This window comes from Gymnoscopelus microlampas (assembly GCF_963454915.1).
Source record: "Gymnoscopelus microlampas genome assembly, chromosome: 3".
Taxonomy (NCBI): domain Eukaryota; kingdom Metazoa; phylum Chordata; class Actinopteri; order Myctophiformes; family Myctophidae; genus Gymnoscopelus; species Gymnoscopelus microlampas.
In genome coordinates, this window is record NC_139940.1 from 49,379,218 (window position 1) to 49,402,232 (window position 23,015).

At 43.4% G+C, this 23,015-nt stretch overlaps 2 protein-coding genes across 3 annotated transcripts in view; both read left to right on the forward strand.

Moving 5' to 3' along the window:
• Positions 1-23,015, forward strand: part of LOC311042431 (H-2 class II histocompatibility antigen, E-S beta chain-like) — a 458,449-nt gene that overhangs the window by 274,239 nt on the left and 161,195 nt on the right. The gene's annotated exons all lie outside the window — the stretch shown is intronic.
• The window catches only part of LOC311042421 (receptor-type tyrosine-protein phosphatase U-like), a 191,896-nt gene that overhangs the window by 167,569 nt on the left and 1,312 nt on the right, over positions 1-23,015 (forward strand). For both annotated transcript variants that reach the window (XM_084053146.1, XM_084053147.1), the window contains 5 exons: positions 929-1,243; positions 13,032-13,157; positions 16,478-16,635; positions 21,546-21,681; positions 22,645-22,836. In XM_084053146.1, the coding sequence (XP_083909272.1) occupies positions 929-1,243; positions 13,032-13,157; positions 16,478-16,635; positions 21,546-21,681; positions 22,645-22,707 (798 nt within the window). In that variant the 3' untranslated portion in view covers positions 22,708-22,836. The remainder of the gene's footprint in view (positions 1-928; positions 1,244-13,031; positions 13,158-16,477; positions 16,636-21,545; positions 21,682-22,644; positions 22,837-23,015) is intronic.

Genomic DNA, 23,015 nt, shown 5'->3' on the forward strand with positions numbered 1-23,015 from the left:
AAGTCACCAGCAGTCACCATCCACATGTCCCTCCACACACAGGACAGCAGTCACATTGATCTAGTTTTGCATTTCAAAGTAACAGTGGAATTTTAATTCCATATTATGTTCTCATTTTATATGCCCCATATGAATTATGCCAGATCCATTACCTCATGATTTATTGCTCAGGCTCTGGAGAAACAAAGCTTATCTGATTACAGACTGTTTTTTCTTCATAAAGACAGAGGTCACGTGCGCTTCATTAATCTTTGTAAATTCACCCGTCTGACATCAGCGCTGCTGAACGCGTCTCGGCTGCTCTGATACACAGAGATCTGTAATTCCTACATCTATTATTGATGCTGCAGATTATTAACGGATCCAAACATTATTTTGGTATTGTCTAATCTTATTAAGGTTTAGCGAACATGCTGTTATTCAAAACACAAACTGGGGCATTGAATTTTACACCAGCTTTTTTTTGTCTTCAGTGCAATGGCAGCGCAATTCACCATTTTGTTCTCCTGACGCGTGACTTCATTTCTGTGGTATTGAACATATTGTTCAATACCACAGAAATTAACATTGTTAATCCCACAGGGAAATTCAGTTTCAGCTTCACCAGCTAAAGGCTGCAGATGGTGATGAAGAGCGCTCGAGAGGGGTTAAGTGTCTTGCTCAGGGACACTTCGACACATAGATTGGGGACGGGAAGCAAACCGGTGACCTTCTGATTACCAGACAGGCTCTCAAAGCACTAAACTACGGCCGTCCCCAAGTTTCAAACATAAGACTGAGCTGGTAATAATTCTAGTCACTTATAGAATCCTGTTGTGACAAAGTTAACAAGGGTATGTTTGCTTGCCCTCTCCCTCCTCTCTCCTCTTGTCTTCCTCCTCCTCACCCACGTTTTATTTTGTTCTTTTTCGTCATCATTTAACCCCAGACTCTGAACTCGGTGACTCCTCACCTGGACGCTGAAGAGTGCAGCATCGCGCTGCTGCCCAGAAACCGGGAGAAGAACCGCAGCATGGACGTGCTGCCTCCCGACCGCGCGCTGGCCTTCCTGGTCACCAGCGAAGGCGAGAGCAACAACTACATCAACGCGGCACTCACTAACAGCTTCCACCGGCCCGCTGCCTTCATGGTGACGCCTCACCCGCTCCCCGGCACCACGGCCGACTTCTGGAGGCTGGTGTTTGATTACGGCTGCACCTCGGTGGTCATGTTGAACCAACTCAACCAGTCCAACTCAGCCTGGGTGAGCTCATTGGCTGTGATTATATAGTTTTTACTTTCATTTCACCTTTATTTATTCAGGGAAGGCCAATTGAGAGCAAACTCTCTTTTGCAATAACAAATAAAGCAACAAACCAAATTAACACAAAACACAAAAGATGACAGACATTAGATTTCAAAGTATTATTCAATCTTTTTTAAACGATGAAGAAAAAATCAAATCATCCAGCTTTAAAACGGTTTCTAGACAATTCCACATGAAATACAGTCTTCCCCAGATTAGTCTTAATGGTAGGAATGCAGTATTTAAAACCAGGAAATCTTGTGCACGGGTATATGGTTACAGACTCTAATTATAGCCATAAATAATCAGGCAGTTTATTAAGCAAGGCTTTGTAAATAAAAAACAATACAGTGCTGCTTCCTCCTCATAGCCAATGGTGACCAACTGACTTTTCGGTCTATATTGATTTGTTGACTGTATCATAATGTCCACATACTTTAGGACCTGTTGGGGTGGTGGGGTTGCTCCTATTCAAGGTCAAGGTGGTCTTTATTTATTTTTTTATGTCTTGTGTACAGGTATTAGGGTGCAACCAAATGCAATGCAAACATTTTAATCTCAATATATCAGACTGTTAGGTGTTACATTTTGTTCCAATGTCTATACAAATGATTTGTGCAAAGTTTGGGGGAAATTCATTCAGATTTAGAGGTGCAACGCAGCATGTCAAACTTTTTTATTTTGCCAAAAAGTGCCATTTTGGGTGCTTTTTGAACTCCCATTTCTTGATAACATGACATGGCAATTGTCTCAAAAATACAACAAATAGTTATTGAGATGTTTTTGAAAAGAGCAAAATGTGTTTATTTAAAAAGAAACATTGACATTTTCATTGAACACCACTGAAAAATGTTTGAAAATTCTAACATTCTAACAAAAACAAAAAAAACACTGTGTTCAGCGTGCGCTTGCAGCAGCGAAGATTGGGCTGTTCACAGTGGTCATGCTCATGCCTGCAGATTCTGCAGATGTTGCTCACTCTTGGCTGCTGCCACAAAGTCTGTTGTGAGTTTGACTCCACGCTCGGCACAGTCATTCACAATGTTGATGGCACGCACATTCACCACACCTGCCTGGAATGATGCACACAACCTCTACATTGAGTGAGAGAAATTCTGGATTGATGTGCAGGTGGTGCATACCGAACCAGCAGTCTGGGTTGGCGAGGTTGGAAGCTTTGGCTTGCCGAAACCAGTGTGCATGGGAAGATCATCTAGCTTGTGCTCCAAGATGGCATCCGCAAGTGCACGATGCAGCTGGCACCTTGGTGCTGAAGAGTGCCAGGGTCAGCATCTCACCGGTCAGGTACCTGAGGTGCCTCTTCAGCGCTTTCATGGCTGATGTTGCAATGCCCTCGTCAACAGACGTGTAGGTTGTGGTAGAGTTTGAGGTCATTCTATGCGGCATCTACGACTATGTCACAGGTCAGCCACCATGTTGCGTAGATGTGCGTAATGAACTTGGCAAACACCCGAATCTTCGGCACCTACTGCCATGTGGTGATCGTGCCCTAGGGAAGCAAGGCGATATGCTGCTCCATCAAAGACAGCTTGAGAGTGTAGAGGAGCTTGGCCATCCAGCACGCCTTGTGCAGAGCTCCCGACCGTTGAAAGAATACTGCAGTCTGTGCTGCATCATCTGCACCAAGATAGACAAGACACAGCTGCACAAACTTGTGGTAGTCGCCTCGCTTGTAGTCTATCACTGCTGCAGTACACACATCTTGCCCAGTAACGGTTATTCAGCATTGGCAGTAGTAGCGGGACAATGGGCCACTGTAATTGTTCGGCAGCAAGTTCCAGTTGTCCTGCAGACGCCTAAACAAGGTAACCTCTGGTGAGCGTAACGTCTCCACCTTGAGATCAGTGAAAATGTGGCTAAGGAGCACCTCACCAATGTGATGCCGGCACCCGAACCAGAGCAGTGGTGTCAAATACCATGTTGATAACCTGGTCGTCACAGCACTTGACGTCCTTCGTCCTACTCAACCCAGCCCAACACTCCCTGCTGGCAGTTGCCACACCAAGAGTACGTGCATTGACAAATATCACCCTTCGTGCCCGGCTTCCCTCCCCCAAACACAGGCCAATAGTGTGACACTCGACAAAGCCGGATGCACCACGGTGGATTTGAACCCATAACCTCTGCAGTGGTGTGCAGAAACTTTACCACTGTGCCACCCGAGTGCCTATCTGGGGGTCATTTGATCAAGATGTATCACTCAGATTCCATTCTAATTGACTATAAATCCTGACGTCGTTTGCACCCCCTTGGTTGGAAACCCGCGACTGCTCTCTAGTCTAGTTTATCTTTTCCATTTTTTTACCAGGTCGCTAGAGAGCTGGTCAAGGAACAGGCTAAGGATTGTGCATTTCCTTCAAAATGCCGGCGTGCCCTTCATTTCTTATATACAGCCTACCCGGCAAAAGGGGTGTGGCTTTAAAAAACGCTAAAAAAGCCCAGGCCGCCATCTGGTGGCCAAATAAATTAACTACAGATTTTAAAGTTAAAACAAATTCATTAATAACTAGAAAATGTGCTCCTCGGAGCACAGGTCTCCGCCAGTATTGTTCCTGATTAATCCTGTCTTACCTGTCTTACCTATTTATATTACATAGTGTCACGTGTCACTTGACCAATGTTAGCTGACTTCAAAAAATATTAATGATTTTTTGAAGTGTGTGTGCTATTTATAGATTTTTATTTCATCATGCGTCTCGCTAGCCAATCAAAGCAAAGGGTCTGGACATATTGTCACGTGAAGCTTGACCAATGTTAGCTTGGCTGAGACGGACACACACACGGAAGGACGGAGACGAAAACATACTCTCCACCATACTGGCGGAGACAACAATGAAATGTGTGATGTCTCTTAAACAGTGTTTAAAGGAGTTACATAATTATATTATTTAATACTGCAGTTTTTATTGTTTAGCTTGCCACAAGCTGGTATAAATTATGATTATGTCATTTTTTTCATGTTAGAAATTAATTTCATACTGAAAGACAATTGAGGTTTGACTGGGCTGAAACTTTATCCCAGTAAAGGACATGGAACTCCATATTTGGGCATGGCTGACATCATAGAGACAACATAATGATGACATGAGCTTTGAATCAGCTCAGCTTAAAACCAGACTGTACAGTGTGAATGACACACATGGAGAGAGACCTAGAGGAAGCCTTAAGCACCTACAAGCGGAGCTATTAGCGGATATCCATACACTTGATGAATCTGGTAATTTCCCTGTAAACAATCCTGGATAGTAAGGTCACACATCATTAGTTACATTCTTGGACCATTGCAGCCCATGCATAGCAGCATCTTTAACGATGAACCCACTGTTCCTGACAACAAGCCAGCAGCAAGGAAACTCAGAAGAAGAAAGACCTTCCAGTAGTCAACAGTCTACCAAGACTTCAACGCAATCAGAAGTAAAGAGGAATTATCTGACTGACACAGTAAAGAAAACTCACATCTGTAAACAGTGTGACAAGAGTTTCAGTCAGTTAGGTAGCCTGAAGACACACCAGCGTATCCACACTGGAGAAAAACCTTTCCACTGTAAACGGTGTGACAAGAGTTTCAGTCAGTTAGGTCACCTGAAGACACACCAGAGTGTCCACACTGGAGAAAACCCTTTCCACTGTAAACGGTGTGACAAGAGTTTCAGTCAGTTAAGTCACCTGAAGACACACCAGAGTGTCCACACTGGAGAAAAACCTTTCCACTGTAAACGGTGTGACAAGAGTTTCAGTCAGTTAGGTCACCTGAAGACACACCAGAGTGTCCACACTGGAGAAAAACCTTTCCACTGTAAACAGTGTGATAAGAGTTTCAGTCAGTTAAGTGACCTGCGAAGTCACCAGCGTATTCACACGGGAGAAAAACCTTTCCACTGTAAACTGTGTAACAAGAGTTTCACTGAGTTAGGTAGCCTTAAAAAACACCAGCGTGTCCACACAGGAGAAACACCTTTCCACTGTAAACTGTGTAACAAGAGTTTCAGTGTGTTAAGTAACCTGAAGAATCATCAGCGTATTCACACTGGAGAAAAACCTTTCTACTGTAAACAGTGTGACAAGAGTTTCAGTCTGTCACATAGCCTGAAGAGACACCAGCATATCCACACTAGAGAAAAACCTTTAGACAAACCGTAGACAGACAGAAACAGAGATCTCCATATACAGTATGGGCACAAAGGGACACTGAGTCAGCCAGACGAGTACAACGCGTGCTCTGACAAAGTTCCCTACACTATGACTCAGACATATTGGTCGGATCGGCAGTGCAACGTATAGGTGTGAAGGCCCGAACCTCTAGTATTAAAGAAGTGCTGTTGTAGAGAATTATGTGGGACATGGTTATTATTCAAAAATAATAGTCAGTAGTGTCAAATACCATGTTGATAACCCGGTCGTCACAGCACCAGTCCTGCAGTAGCTTGTATGCCTGCCGGGCGATGATCTCTCCGCACGCCTCGTCGTTCCTCTTCGTATATGCTGGCACACCAAGCAGTTTGAGCTGCTCCGCATCTCCAACCACCACTGTCAAACGCTCCTCCAACTGGCGCACATTGCTGAACATCAGTGTCAACTTGCTGTCCCAGTGCAGGGTGCACATGGGAGATGGTGTCCACTGCTTGTGGTGTTCTTTATTGACAGCCTCCAGCACTTGGCGGCGTGATCGATCTGCTGTCGCGTAGGATGCTGAAATATTTGCACAATTACCGCTCTTACCAGCTCTGAACTTGCGTGCGAAACTGCTGCATCGGTGTGATCTTCAACAGTGTGTGACACGAGACTAGACCTGCTGAGGATATAGGGTGGAATGCAGGCTGTGGTGCCAGTCTTCTGTGTCGCTATGCTCATCACTTTCGCTCTCCAACATCGGCATTCTGGACTTCACTGTCATTTCCTGCTGCTCCTTGGTAAAGCGTGCCTGCCGGGCAGCTCCCAAAAGTACAACTCATATGAAAATATCCTTAATAAAAGTACATCAACACAAAGAATATAGAGTAGATTACCTCAATTGTCTTCAGGTAAAGGGTGGAGTCTTTTTGCCTCACAGCATTGTGCTTCGTTAGCATTAGAATTGTCCTCGATTTTCTCAGGTTAGCATGGCTACCAAATAAACATTATGTTGAAATGAAAGTTGTAGCTAGAGTGCATTATGCACAATGTGTTGGTGATGGCAGTAATATTACATTAGATTTAAAAAAAAATCACACCCAGTGTGAAGTGGGCGGTGTGGTCACAGTGGTCATCACAGAACCATGACTCACTTAAAAAAAACATAAATGTGTTTTTTTTAAGTGCATAGTCCTATTTATAGGACTATGCACATGTGTCATGTGTCTCGCTAGCCAATCACAGTGCTGGATAGAGTCAGCCAATAGAGTCAGCCAATCACAGTGCAGTTAGTGGTCATCACAGTGATGGAAGCTCACTTAAAGAAAAGTATAGATTTGCATTGAATGTGTAGGGGTTAGGGGTGTACAATGGGTGGCCAATCACAGTGCAGGGTTAGGGGGGTACAATGGGTGGCCAATCGCAGTGCAGCAAATGTCAATGTCCCAACCTCACATATAGGGGCGGTTACACCGCCCAAAAATTAAAAAAGAATAAACAAAAGGTAAAACATGCATAGTATGCTAGTTACCCCCTTTTGCCATAAAGCTGATGACCGTTGCACCTCTAAATCACCTCGTATTGCAAAAATATTTTGCATATGTTGTAACAACATGCATCGGAACACTTTTATCACATTAACACTCTCACCGCCAGGCCCGTAGCCTACAAGCCGATAAATCCAACTGTAAAGCGCCGATCCCGTAGCCTACGGGCCGTGGTGCTTTTTCCTTTTTTTCGATTTTTTTTTTTTTTCCCCAATTTCCGGTACGGCACATTTCATTGTAACACCACCGGAAACAGAATTATTTGGGATCCGGTTTTGCCGAAGCCGTCAGCCCTCGTTCTAATGACGAAACTGAAACTCAGTTTTCTCCTTGTTTTTTTCTTCTCCTCGGTGATCACTGTCTAACATAAACCGTTCTAACTACAACATGGAGATTCCGTTTGAGACTTGGTTTTCAATGCTCGAACCAGGCAGATGTCCGCGATGTTTACAAACAGTGCGCAGCTCAATTTTAAGGATTTTAACAATGTCTATGGCGACGTGAAAAAAACAAAAAACAACAATAAAACGTTGGCACTGGTGAGTACATTATGAGATTAACCTCTGGCGGTCAATGTGTTAACAGATCAGCAGTTTAAAATTGTATTTTTTGATGCACCCTAACAGATATATAAGAGTAACATTTCCTTTTGTTTGGCTTCTCCGACGTTGTGTGTGTGCCTTTGCTTCATCTCTGGATCTGGATGTTTGCTTGGTAGAAGTTCCTTCACATCACACATTGCAAACTCTGATCATGTGACTGTGAGGTGTTGCTAGATAACACCAGCCCCAGCTTACATCAGGAGAATCAAGAATCAAGAGAGGTTTGTTTGTCACTCACTCATATGGGTACAAGCAGTGACATGTTACTGTACTAAAACAACATTACAAAATAACAACACGCACAATCTAAGCTGACCAGTGTCCCATAGCTTCATTTGATTGGCTCAGCAGCAGAAATTAACGGGAAACACAAATGTCATCTTTACACGTGTTTCCGAATGAGATGGTAATTAGTCACGTATTGTTTCTCTGTATTTGTTTGGGTGTTTCTACCCTGGTGTCAGTGTTTGGAGCTTATAGGAAAGCTTACCTAACCTCTGCAGTGGTGTGCAGAAACTTTACCACTGTGCCACCCGAGCGCCTATCTGGGGTCATTTGATCAAGATGTATCACTCAGATTCCATTCTAATTGACTATAACTCAGAATCCTGACGACGTTTGCACCCCCTTGGTTGGCAACCCGCGACTGCTCTCTAGTCTAGTTTATCTTTTCCATTTTTTTACCAGCTCGCTAGAGAGCTGGTCAAGGAACAGGCTAAGGATTGTGCGTTTCCTTCAAAATGGTGGCGTGCCCTTCATTTCTTATATACAGCCTACCCGGCAAAAGGGGTGTGGCTTTAAACAACGCTAAAAAAGCCAAGGCCACCATCTGGTGGCCAAATAAATGAACTACAGATTTTAAAGTTAAAACAAATTCATTAATAACTAGAAAATGTGCTCCTCGGAGCACAGGTCTCCGCCAGTACTGTTCCTGATTAATCCTGTCTTACCTATTTATATTACATATTGTCACGTGTCACTTGACCAATGTTAGCTGACTTCAAAAAATATAAATGACTTTTTGAAGTGTGTGTGCTATTTATAGGTTTTTATTTCATCATGCGTCTCGCTAGCCAATTAAAGCAAAGGGTCTGGACATATTGTCACGTGTCACGTGAAGCTTGACCAATGTTAGCTTGGCTGAGACGGACACACACACGGAAGGACGGAGACGAAAACATACACATACTCTCCACCATACTGGCGGAGACAACAATGAAATGTGTGATGTCTCTTAAACAGTGTTTAAAGGAGTTACATAATTATATTATTTAATACTGCAGTTTTTATTGTTTAGCTTGCCACGAGCTGGTATAAATTATGATTATGTCATTGTTTTCATGTTAGAACGTAATTTCATACTGAAAGACAATTGAGGTTTGACTGGGCTGAAACTTTATCCCAGTAAATGACATGGAACTCCATATTTGGGCATGGCTGACATCATAGAGACAACATAATGATGACATGAGCTTTGAATCAGCTCAGCTTAAAACCAGACTGCACAGTGTGAATGACACACATGGAGAGAGACCTAGTGGAAGCCTTCAACACCTACAAGAGGAGCTATTAGCGGAGATCCATACACTTGATTTTCATCTGGTAATTTCCCTGTAAACAGTCCTGGATAGTAAGGTCACACATCATTAGTTAAATTCTTGGACCATTGCAGCCCATGCATAGCAGCAGCTTTAACGATGAACCCACTGTTCCTGACAACGAGCCAGCAGCAAGGAAACTCAGAAGAAGAAAGACCTTACAGTAGTCAACAGTCTACCAAGACTTCAACGCAATCGGAAGTAAAGAGGCATTATCTGACTGACACAGTAAAGAAAACTCACATCTGTAAACAGTGTGACAAGAGTTTCAGTCAGTTAGGTAGCCTGACGACACACCAGCGTATCCACACTGGAGAAAAACCTTTCCACTGTAAACGGTGTGACAAGAGTTTCAGTCAGTTAAGTCACCTGAAGACACACCAGAGTGTCCACACTGGAGAAAAACCTTTCCACTGTAAACTGTGTGACAAGAGTTTCACTGAGTTAGGTACTTTGAAGAAACACCAGCGTGTCCACACTGGAGAAAAACCTTTCCACTGTAAACAGTGTGATAAGAGTTTCAGTCAGTTAAGTGACCTGCGATGTCACCAGCGTATTCACACGGGAGAAAAACCTTTCCACTGTATACTGTGTAACAAGAGTTTCACTGAGTTACGTAGCCTTAAAAAACACCAGCGTGTCCACACAGGAGAAAAACCTTTCCACTGTAAACTGTGTAACAAGAGTTTCACTGAGTTAGGTAGCCTTAAACAACACCAGCGTGTCCACACAGGAGAAAAACCATTCCGCTGTAAACTGTGTAACAAGAGTTTCAGTGTGTTAAGTAACCTGAAGAGACACCTGCATATCCACACTAGAGAAAAACCTTAGACAAACCGTAGACAGACAGAAACAGAGATCTCCATATATGGGCACAAAGGGACACTGAGTCAGCCAGACGAGTACAACGGGTGCTCTGACAAAGTTCCCTACACTATGACTCAGACATATTGGTCGGATCGGCAGTGCAACGTATAGGTGTGAAGGCCCGAACCTCTAGTATTAAAGAAGTGCTGTTGTAGAGAATTATGTGGGACATGGTTATTATTCAAAAACAATACTCAGTGGTGTCAAATACCATGTTGATAACTTGGTCGTCACAGCACCAGTCCTGCAGTAGCTTGTATGCCTGCCGGGCGATGATCTCTCCGCACGCCTCGTCGTTCCTCTTTGTATATACTGGCACACGAAGCCGTTTGAGCTGCTCCGCATCTCCAACCACCACTGTCAAACGCTCCTCCAACTGGCGCACATTGCTGAACATCAGTGTCAACTTGCTGTCCCAGTGCAGGGTGCACATGGGAGATGGTGTCCACTGCTTGTGGTGTTCTTTATTGACAGCCTCCAGCACTTGGCGGCGTGATCGATCTGCTGTCGCGTAGGATGCTGAAATATTTGCACAATTACCGCTCTTACCAGCTCTGAACTTGCGTGCGAAAATGCTGCATCGGTGTGATCTTCAACAGTGTGTGACACGAGACTCGGCCGGCTGAGGATGTAGGGTGGAATGCAGGCTGTGGTGCCAGTCTTCTGTGTCGCTATGCTCATCACTTTCGCTCTCCAACATCGCCATTCTGGACTTCACTGTCATTTCCTGCTGCTCCTTGGTAAAGCGTGCCTGCCGGGCAACTCCCAAAAGTACAACTCATATGGAAATATCCTTAATAAAAGTACATCAACACAAAGAATAGAGAGTAGATTACCTCAATTGTCTTCAGGTAAAGGGTGGAGTCTTTTTGCCTCGCAGCATTGTGCTTCGTTAGCATTAGAATTGTCCTCGATTTTCTCAGGTTAGCATGGCTACCAAATAAACATTATGTTTAATGTTGAAATGAAAGTTGTAGCTAGAGTGCATTATGCACAATGTGTTGGTGATAGCAGTAATATTAAATTAGATTACATTTTTTTTAAATAAACAAAAGTTAAAACATGCATAGTATGCTGGTTACCCCCTTTTGCCATAAAAGCTGATGGCCATTGCACCTCTAAATCCCCTCGTATTGCAAAAATATTTTGCATGTTGTAACGACATGCATTGGAACACTTTTATCACATTAACAGCTCAGCAGTTTAAATTTGTATTTTTTGATGCACCCCAACAAGTATATAAGAGTAACATTTCCTTTTGTTTGGCTTCTCCGACGTTGTGTGTGTGCCTTTGCTTCATCTCTGGGGTCTGGATGTTTGCTTTTTAGAAGTTCCTTCACATCACACATTGCACTGCTCTGATCATGTGACTGTGAGGTGTTGCTAGATAACACCAACCCCAGCTTACATCAGGAGAATCACAAATCAAGAGAGGTTTTTTGTCACTCACTCATATGGGTACAAGCATTGACGTTACTGTACTAAAACAACATTACAAAATAACAACACACGCAATCTAAGCTGACCAGTGTCCCATAGCTTCATTTGATTGGCTCAGCAGCAGACATTAACCGGAAACACAAATGTCAGCTTTACACGTGTTTCCCACTGAGATGTTAATTAATCACATATTGTTTCTCTGTATTTGTTTGGATGTCTCTGGACAAATCTCTCCTCTGGTGTGTCAGTGAAGCTTATAGGAAATCTCAGGGCCAGATTTACATACATCAGAACATGCTGGCCTCTGCTTGACTCTGCTGCAGTCTGTCTCCGTCCCTCTGAGCTTAACTTGATATGTCTTTAAACAAATAGCCTGAAGTGAAATGTGCTCTATAAGGTGCATGGAATTTACGTCTGGATTACTAAGGCTGTAGCTAATTATGCAACTGGCCCATATGGGAACATGGTGTGGAAGGTTCATGGTTGTCTTTGATTTCTGAGAGTAATTATTGAGTGACTGAATTAATAGGTTTTGATTATTGAATTATTTCTTCCTTTTCAACACCCATCGGTATCAGTAATTGGCACCCGTTTTTAAAGGCGGGGGATTTCCATGCAAAAGCAAACCTTGCACATTGCATGAGCATTAAAACTAATCCAGCAGAATGTGTAATCAACCACTTATCACATCTCCTCCTGTTAAAGGAGACAGCTGCACTTGGTGATGTCACACAAGGTGTTTTTTTTGTTGTTTTCTTTTAGCTTTTTACCCATTTTCTTCAAAATGTTGTCGTTATGCCAATTAATTCTTCCCAACACACATTTCTGAAATGAGGTTCAAAAGCTCTGGCTACGGTGTCTGTCTACAGTGTTTTTGTCTCTTATTTCATGCACTCACATTTAGCAAATGCACCTGTGTGCATCATTCTAAAACAACTCTTAACTCACACACACACAAACATACAGTACTTACACACATCATCTGTACCATGTGGCCTTCAGAGAACTTTACATACATTTCTCTCTACTATGATGTTCCTAGAGAGAGAGAGTGTGTGTGTGTGTGTGTGTGTGTGTGTGTGTGTGTGTGTGTGTGTGTGTGTGTGTGTGTGTGTGTGTGTGTGTGTGTGTGTGTGTGTGTGTGTGTGTGTGTGTGCGTGCGTGCGTGCGTGCGTGCGTGTGCGAAGGAGAGAGAGAGAGCAATATTAATGCTTGCTATGTAATCTAAGTGAAAAATATTTGAGTTACAGCAGAGGCTGGGACACATGAGAGAAGGTTGGGAATAAACGCATGTGCACTTTCATGAACGTTTGTGCATACAGAACTGGTCCGGCCCGCAAATGATTTAAAATGAGTTTGACACCCCTGTCCTAGATCTTTAGCTTCCTCCACAAGAGACTTGTACGAAACTGTTGGCCAATTATCGACAATGAACACATTTTCTTTTTCCTGCTTGTCTACTGCAATTCCTGGCAATAGATCAAACGCAGACATTGGCTTAAGTACAGTCTCTCTCTCTCTCTCTCTCTCTCTCTCTCTCTCTCTCTCTCTCTCTCTCTAGCCGTGTGTCCAGTACTGGCCGGAGCCTGGCTTACAGCAGTATGGACCCATGGAAGTGGAGTTTCTGTCCATGTCAGCGGACGATGACGTCATCACTCGTCTGTTTCGGGTCAAGAATGTCACGAGGGTGAGTTGTTCAAAATGCTTCAGCTGTTCTGCTACATTCGTGGCACTTCATACCTCCAAGATTCAACATTGAAGAATTCAAGATTCTAAACATTAATTACTGTAACGCCCAAATACACCCATGACTAATTCCAGGCTGATTTACCGCGTAGCGCCTTGGCGCAGTGCGCAGATTACCGCAACCATAATTGCAACACTGGCATTGGTCACGCCTCCACGTCTTAAGTTAAGTAATACGACCTGGCGGTAATCAAGATGTGCTTATTAGGGCCCTCAGAGTCAAATTGACATTTAGGATGTTGCAGTGCAATCATGACTGCAGCTAAAAGTCAATTCATAATGTTGACAAATGTACTGTGTATCGTTTTCATGTGAAAGCTGCAGGTTGGTGTTGTTTGAATTTTTGATGGTTGGAGGCACCTCTGGGCTGTGTGCTCTCAGGTGATGAGTAACAAATGCACGCTTCAAGAGCTTCTGACTTTACAACAGCCAGCATTTGGGTCGTTCCAGCTGTTACGGTCATGGATGAACTCAAAATGTTACTTGAGTTCAATCAAAGTAAAAGTACAAAAGTATTGGCAAATATACTTAAAGTACTGAAATATTTGAAAATAGCTGATCTACAAGCTCACAATGCGTCGCAATGCGTTGTGAGCTTGTAGATCGGCCATTTTCAAATAGACTATGTGAAATAGGGCAAATAATGTATGTTTTATAATGTAATGATTTATATCTGCAAAGTAACTAGTAACTAAAGCGTTCAAATAATGGTAGTGGAGTAAAAGTACAATATTTTCCTCTGAGATGTAGTGGAGTAGAAGTAAAATTTCATCATGATTTGTGTGCATGGGGAACTCATTTGAAACAAGCTCTGTGCTTTTATGAGTCTTCCAGTTTAGTAGACCTTGTATTGTGAATTTGTACTTCCATGTACTGTTGTTCTCATGTCTTACTAAATAAAGTACATCAATCAATCAATCAAAAATAGCAGATCAGCATGCTTATAGCGTGGGATTCGAACCCGGGTCGTAAAATCACGCGACATCAGTTTTAACCGCTACACTAACTAAATTATTTCATTTACAGAGGAAAGAGGTATAATGATACTATACAGAAATTGATGCGAGAAAAAAAAACATATAAGACGTCTGTCTGTCTGTCTGTCTCTCTCTCTCTCTCTCTCTCTCCACGGACTTTTGAGACAGACAGACAGACAGACAGACAGACAGACAGACAGACAGACAGACAGAAACCAATGTGTGTCTGAACATTTCTAAAATGACAGAGATGCGTTCCTGACTGCCCGACGCTGAACAGAAAACCCAATTTAAACGCTCTAAGCACACATAATTATTGCTAGTTATTATTATTATTATTATTATTATTAATATAAGACATCTATCTGTCTGTCTGTCTGTCTGTCTGTCTGTCTGTCTGTCTGTATGTCTGTCTGTCTGTATGTCTGTCTGTCTGTCTCTCTGTCACAAAAAAAGTGACTCCAAAGCGGCACCTTGTGGTAGTATTTGGAACTTAAATTTACTGCAAAGCGGGTGAGGCAAATGAGTGAAGTGATTCTCTTATGAAAAGCGACAAAGTCAATGGTCACCCACTGTAGTTCCAAAAGGAGAGCTTTCTTTGTCTGCGGGCTTCACTTGCTATCATGCTACAACACACAGCGTGCCTCAGTGCCTCTGTGTCCTTCTATAGCTCCTTTCTTATGTACACGGACGGCACTACTCACTCCAGTGTTGCGTACCGCCTGTGCTAGGGAAGTTGTCAAATAAATACACTGCAAAACTGTAGCCTGAAGATTTGCGCAGAACAGGCCGGCAGAACATTAAACAATTTATTCATAGCTCCCTATTATACATGCTGCAAAGGACATATTTGAATCCATCAGGCCAGGAAATTGAACCAGCACAGCTGGGATTTCCATAAAGCCACCTATAAGTGTGATGATGTACACCGTAGCCACTCCCCGTACCGTGGGAAAACACAGTAGAGAAGCACATTGACATGCATGCAGGAAAGGTCAGTCTCACCCCCTTTTTTCAATTTCCTCCTGTCATTACCTCCGATGGGCGTCTTCCCTGCCTTTCATGGGTCCGTTGGCATACTAAAGAGGGGCTTTGATTGGAATGCAGTTATTCTCCAGAGGCCCTATTGTATTTGTTCATAAAACCACACCGAACATCTAAATTAAATGAAGTACCTGACGCGAGGAGAATTAGTTAGAAATCATGAACAAAAACAAAACAGGAAACTGCAATAATAGAGCTAAATGGAAGTGTCCAGTTTGTCCTCTCGTTGGATAAGCGTGGAATGCGTTATGTACCCTCAAAGATGCTCATTGCCTCTTGGTTTAGAGTAAAACAATGTTATTGTTTTGTTTTAGTTTTTTTCTCATGCATATAATACAAATTTGCACAAGAACACAAGAAGCGCCCACATATAGGATCACTGTGGAGTGGTTTAGGAATGCCTGTGCAGGGTGGCAGCGGTGCCCACAGCCCTCCCTCCTGTGCTCACTGGCATCCTCAGCTCCCCTGTCAGCTGGCCACACACATCCACACTCACTAAGATGATGCAGCTTTATTCTGCTCTCTCTCTCTCTCTCTCTCTCTCTCTCTCTCTCTCTCTCTCTCTCTCTCTCTCTCTCTCTCTCTCTCTCGCATATGTTTTCCTGTGTGAGTGAGAAAGTCATACAAAGAGGAATGTATGGTAAGCATTAAGTAGGAGGTGTAAAATACTCACCTGTACCGTACATTCCTCTGTGTGTCGTCAGGTGTCTTTACAGCCCAGTTTACATGACTAACGACGCTCCACTGCTCCTTAAGTGTGAGCTGACATTCACCGGGGGCGTGGCTATGAGCACACCGGGACCCCTCTGCCCCGTGCCCAGCAACACACCCATTAATCTAAGAGTCACACTGCTGACAGTGCACGCACGCACGCACGCACGCACGCACACACACACGCACACACACAGAAATACAGAAACTTGTCCACCTTGCAGCTTGTACGCTGACAGATGCAGAAATGCAAACGGCATCCATGAGTTGTGCAGGTGTCCAGGCGTAAACAAACTGCACACACACACACACACACACACACACACACACACACACACACACACACACACACACACACACACACACTGATGTAGTGTATGTGTTGTGTTGTCTGGGGGCGGCAGTGGCTGAGGGCTAGAGTGGCCGGGTAGAGTGAACTGGAAACCGCAAGGTTTCCAGTACGATCACAGCGCTTTGGATAAAAGCGATATTTAAATGCACCATTTACCATTTATTTTGCCCTCCTCAGCTCCAAGAGGGCCAGCTGGTCGTGTGCCAGTTCCAGTTCCTGCGCTGGTCAGCGTACCGTGACGTGCCCGACTCCAAGAAGGCCTTCCTCAACCTGCTGGCTCAAGTGCACAAGTGGCAGAGGGAGTGTGGAGAGGGACGCACCGTTGTCCACTGTCTGTGAGTCACATGATGTCTCTAATGCATTATAAACATTCTTATAATGCAATATAAACATCCTTATAATACATGATAAACATTCTTATAATGCAATATAAACATCTTGCTACCATAATTGACGGCCACAGTCATGGAGTGTACACGAGTGTATGGGCTCAATGGCCAAGCAGACACATGGCCCAACTAACTCCACAATTTCCCCCAAAACTCCTCAATATTCTGCCTGTCAAAACAGCTGCTTCGCATCCCATCACTGTACTTGCAGGATGTACAATTAATATCAAACGCATTATGCTCCAATACTTATGCAAATCACTTCGCCCACTCAAAATTCACGTCCGGGTGTTTCTTTTCACCAGCCAATCATCATGCACCTTCCCTTTCACGTTGCCACGTCCGTTGCCACGTCGCGCTGACGTACGCTAAACAAGCGCTGCCGTGCGCACTATGCGAACGAGCCCAAAGGCGCGCAAAAATAAGCCGACCATTGCTTAGACACAAAGTCAGACCTGGCAACGCAGCCTACGCCAATCATGTGTGAGAGATCTACAAGCTATGGGGTAGAGACGCCGTGTGCCATGCACCGTATCTTAGCAACAACGAAAGCGCTCACTCTCATTGGTCCTGTCACGCTACGAGCAGTTTCCAGACAATGGCATCGCAGAGAGCTTGCTGTAGCGTTTACATATATCTATGGCTGTAGCCATCAGTCAGTCGCAGCGACGACGGACAGGGTGCTGTGATAGTTGCCATGTAGCTAACGCTAACGTGGTTGTCATACCTGCAGCGGCTGTGCAATCACTTTGTCAACAATATTCGTGTGGTGAATGTTATTATTGCTGCTCCGTTAGTCCATTGTAGATGATGTATGTTGTGGTATGTAACGTAATGGCAGGACCGCCCCGTGCAACGCACGTTTAGGCTGCATTATGTTGTAATTTCAGTCCGATTAGGGCAGTGGCTATCCCCCGCCCCCCCCCCTACATCATTTTGAACTGGGGACCCCCCCATTTTGTTTGACTCCGTTCCACAAGTCAATATTGTGAAAATAGCAGATCTACAAGCTCACAACCCTCACGTTGAGAGGCGTTGTGAGCTTGCAGATCGGCTATTTTCAACATGTTTGCCTCTTTCTTATATTATTTGACAATGTGCCCAATGTTTTATAGTATAGTTTGTTGTGTGTGTGTGTGTGTGTGTGTGTGTGTGTGTGTGTGTGTGTGTGTGTGTGTGTGTGTGTGTGTGTGTGTGTGTGCAGTACTGTGCGTCTTCTGATTATTTAAAGACGCATCCAACTCACCATTCGTGTGTCCACATGCACTGTTGTGCAAACACACAAAAACAGCCGCCATCTCCACACACATTCCTTGTGTGTGTGTGTGTGTGTGTGTGTGTGTGTGTGTGTGTGTGTGTGTGTGTACGCGCGCAACAACACACAAACGGCCGCCATTTTGACCAGATTGTACAGGGTCACACATTTCCGTATAACACCCGCCACCGAAAAGATGTATGATGACTCATTGTATTATTATTTGATTATTAGATAATGATTATACATGCCCCATGATTATTATAAGATCATATATCTTAATCAAAAATTATAATCATATGATATAATTAATCATCATAACTTATTAATACTCATAATAAAATAACAATATTAAATAACAATATATTGCCCATTTCCCCCCAGCCATTTCGCCATTTAGATATGTATATATATATAGAGAGAGAGATAGATAGAGATAGAGATAGAGAGATAGACAGATAGATAGATAGATAGATAGATATCCAGTAAAGTGCAGTACTTGAGCACATGTAGTTATTTACTCACCTCTGTAATTGAATTCATCACTCCCAGGATCCATTCTCTTTTGGACTCCTCTTAGGACATGCTTATGTCTCCTACAGACTACGATAGGCTACTTTACAGGTCACACTTGGACCATTGATAGGCAGGAGTAGGCAGCTTTAGCTTTGTAAAAGGTGTGAATGGGCCAGCCAATGTATCACTTCAGTAACGTCACTGGCGGCCGGCGGCTGTGTCTATTGTTGTCGGAGCAGAATTCATTTTCCTGGCAAATCTTCACTGACCGGGCCATGGCCCCACTAGCCCTCATGACGCTACGCCAGTTGTCGGCGCTGCCAAGTGGTCTCTACGTGGGCGTGGGCGCTACGTGGGCGTGGACGCTACGTGGGCGTGGGCGCTAGATGTGAGGCCGGCGCAGCCGGCCGAACTTCTAGTTATTATAATACATGATAAACATTCTTATAATGCAATATAAACGTTACCCATAATGCTTTACAATAATAACCATAACACATAGCAAATCATCTTATAATGACTTAAACGGTGAAGTATCATAACTTCAGAATTGCTGGAGACTCGTAACCTGACACTCTGAATTGTATTTTTGTTTCACTCCTTTATTCGATTCCATAAATTGCCTGAATATATTTTTAATGGGCATGGCTCAGGGGCTGGAGCCAGGCTAGGAGCCTCATGGACCATTAATGTATATACAATGTTTGTAATCATAGTTTTTAGTAATAGCTGAATATGAACAAGGTTTGATCAAAGAATATAGCAGCTCAAAAATCATCTAAATCAACCGGAATGCTTGAAGGTGGAGCGGGGTGCAGTGGTAGGTGTAAGGCGGTGTAATGTCGTGTGTGTGTGTGTGTGTGTGTGTGTGTGTGTGTGTGTGTGTGTGTGTGTGTGTGTGTGTGTGTGTGTGTGTGTGTGTGTGTGTGTGTGTGTGTGTGTGTGTGTGTGCATGCCTGCGTGTTTGCCTTGCTTTAACTCTCCTGTTGTCATAAGCTCCCTGGTCGTATACTGAGCCCCCCTGATGAATATGAATGGATGCTGCAGGAGCTTATTGGTCAGCCAGCACATGCCCCCACCACCACTACCATCATCATCCAAACAATCATCACTCAGTGCTGTCACACAGCGTTACCCACGACAACCAGGACAGAGATTATGAAGATGAAATCAATGATGGCTTCATACAGAACGCCTTGGTTCTGGACACAGTAAATCCTAGACTGCCAAAGCACTGAGGACGATTGATGCTTTTAATATTGCTGCTATAGGCTGCTGGTTCTGCCATGCCCACCCTCCTCTGACTTCACCTCTGGAGAGAGGAAGTGTGGCCGTAGTTTATTGATTATGGCCTTTCATTTATGATAACCTGGACAATACTTCTGGCAGGATGTCGCATAATGTGGCCGTTTCTCACTTTTCACTTGCTTGCGGTGTTTTCTATTTGACCATGTCTCTATGAAGACACAGTGTGTCCATAGGAACCATTTCTCTATGAAGACACAGTGTGTCCATAGGAACCATTTCTCTATGAAGACACAATGGCCCTCAATTATCAATGGAGTGTACAAACCAGCTTATATTTGAGCCCAGGAATCAGCAGGTTGCACATAACTCCATAGGACACGCTACTGTATTTAAGTTTGGAGACCTCACTGTCCATGAAAAGATTACAGCGGCACCGCTGGTCCCGACTCCCGAAAATGCTCTCGCATAAGCGCTTGTATATCCTAGGTCTGAGCCAGATCTGCAATCTTATCTAAATGACTGTTAAAGCGCGTCTTTAAATGGGTGAATGATTAAGCACCTAACTTAGCCTATAACATTGCAAACAGGCTATGCTTGTTATTGTCACTTGGAAATAAAATAGGCATGCACGTCCATGATGTATGCCTTTATACAATGTATATATATACATTTTGGAGTGGATACATGTGTCCAGATGCCTGTCAGATGGTCAGACAATGCTGCCTTGCAGAACAAACAGGTGTAGACAAATCCTGCATGCCCTCAGACCTGACGTGAGATTTTAGCTTGCCGTACGTCAAAGTCAAAGTCACGACAGAATGATAAATGCTGACAATTGTGGTGACCTCTTTTTTGGTCTACACCACTTTGATAGGTCCATAGCAACCAGTATCAAGTGATGTAGGAGACACCAGCACAGTTATTTGATCACTGAACTTCAACAATGTGTTGATTTGATTCCTGGAAACATGTGAAAAAAATATGGGTGATTCTCGGCTATTCCTGTGTTTTATCTGTGATAAATCCATACTCTACTGTATACATTACAGCTGGGGATCGAACCAGGAACCTCCCGATTCCCAAGCTCTAATGTACCTCCTGAGCCACTGTGGCCCCTACTGATATGAAACAACGCTTTTATTTTTTACAAAGTTATGGTTGTTTATCATTATTTTTGTTGCACATTGTAACTTTTGAGTGTTCACACCTACAATATGGATTATTCTTACGCGTGTTCCGTCTAGTTGTACGCACACATTGTACATATGTACGTACATATGTATGTAATCCACGTATCTCGACAACCGCTCCACCGACCGACTTCAAATTCGCCATGCACCATGACTCAGCCATAACCAGGAGACAGTTACAGATATCTCCATATGGGCATAAAAGGGATAAGGACTGACAGATACAGAGATCCCCATATATGGGCATATCAGCATGCCCATACAGTATATGGGCATATACTGATGACATCAGGGATCTCTATATATGGGTATAAAAGGGTCAAGGACTGACAGATACAGAGATCTCTATATATGGGCATAAAAGGGACAAGGACTGACAGATACCGAGATCTCCATTTATGGGCATATCAGTCAGATCGGCAGTGTGATGTAGGTATCACACTCAGTTTGCACTTATTTCTAAATAAAGGTTGTTATGTAGATGTGGACGATCAATATGTGAATAATCTGATACATTTTATTAGGTTAAGGATGAAAGAAAGTGGCTCATGTAACTGCAGACTGGAGTTAATTGTGCACCATGCCATTGCCAACATGGATGGCTCATGTACAAACAAACATGTGACCATTTTTGTTGTTCCCCACAGAAACGGCAGTGGCCGCAGTGGGACCTTCTGTGCCTGCACCATTCTGCTGGAGATGATCCAGTACCAGAACATGGTGGACATCTTCTATGCTGTCAAGACGCTACGCAACTCCAAACCCAACATGCTGGAGTCTCTGGTAAGAGGTGGCTTTCATTCAAATACACCACTAGTTCTCCTAACTGTAATAAATGTGATACAGAAGTTGGTACGTATGCACATGTGTTTTGGAAATGTACAAAGATACAAGTGTTTTGGAATGAGGTGAAGAACGAGCTGAATACCTTGATGGGATATAATTTGGACTTGTCGCCTCTCCAGTGTGTACTGGCAGCTAAGGTATCCAGTGCAAGGGGCAGTCACAACCCTATATACTATACTATACTCAAGCTTTGGATCCATAAGGACATAACTACACTGGATGATTGCTATAATAAGGAGGTAGTGAGCGTGGTAGGCTACCTCTGGAAAAACGTACTTATATCCTCCGTGATAACATGAAAGGGTTCACAAGGGTGCAGTGGACCCCTCTAGATTGAGCTTCAATGTAGCTTATTGAACAGTATATGTAAAAAAGGAAAAAGAACTAACCTGGAATATGCAATCATGTCAATTCGGTGGTGTGCTTGTGTTTGTCTATTTTATTTTATTTAATGTTCTTGTTATCTAACGTAATGTCTGTGTATTGTGGTGCCTGCTATATTGTTGTTATGGTTGTTATGATTAAGGTTGGCAATTAGCTGCCAAAAAAATGGGTGGTTCTACACAAATTGTATGCAACAAATGAAATGTCAGAACCTCAATAAAGAAACATTTAAAAAAATACACCACTAGGAGGCGCAACAAATGCGAAGAAAATCTGCATGGCTATGCACAGATTTGGCCTTAAAGATAATTAACAGATGTTGTGATCAACGGACAGGCGCTCATTAATTTAATACAGTGTTGTAAATTGCCAAAAGTCTAGACCTCTCACAGATTTCAACATGTAACAGTCTGTGTTGGCTTAAACCCCTGAATCACAGCTTTGTGGCTATATTTTCTAAACATCTTAATCCTGTTGTATCTATATTATTGTTTATTGTTTGATTTTCTTCCTCAGGACCAGTACCGATTTTGCTACGACTTCATCCTGGAGTACTTGGACTGCTTTGAAGGGAGCTAGCAACATGTTTACTGTGGCTGATGTATTTTGTGGGCTGTGGATTGTGTCTGGGACTCTCAGTGACCATGCTTCTCAGGCAAATGCTGCCTGCACTGCAGGAGCATGGAGCTCGTTCTCGGTGAATCAGAGGTGTGTGTGCTGCCGTGCACAGACGCACGTCAGTTTGAGGAGGTGGAGGAGGGCGAGAAGCACGCAACTATATGTGTAGTTGATCATGTTTTTGTTGTTTACTTTCATTTCGCTAGAAAAGCTTCTCAGTTGCTCAAACAGGGGTATTTATGGCCTGACAATTTTGTATTTCTATTCTA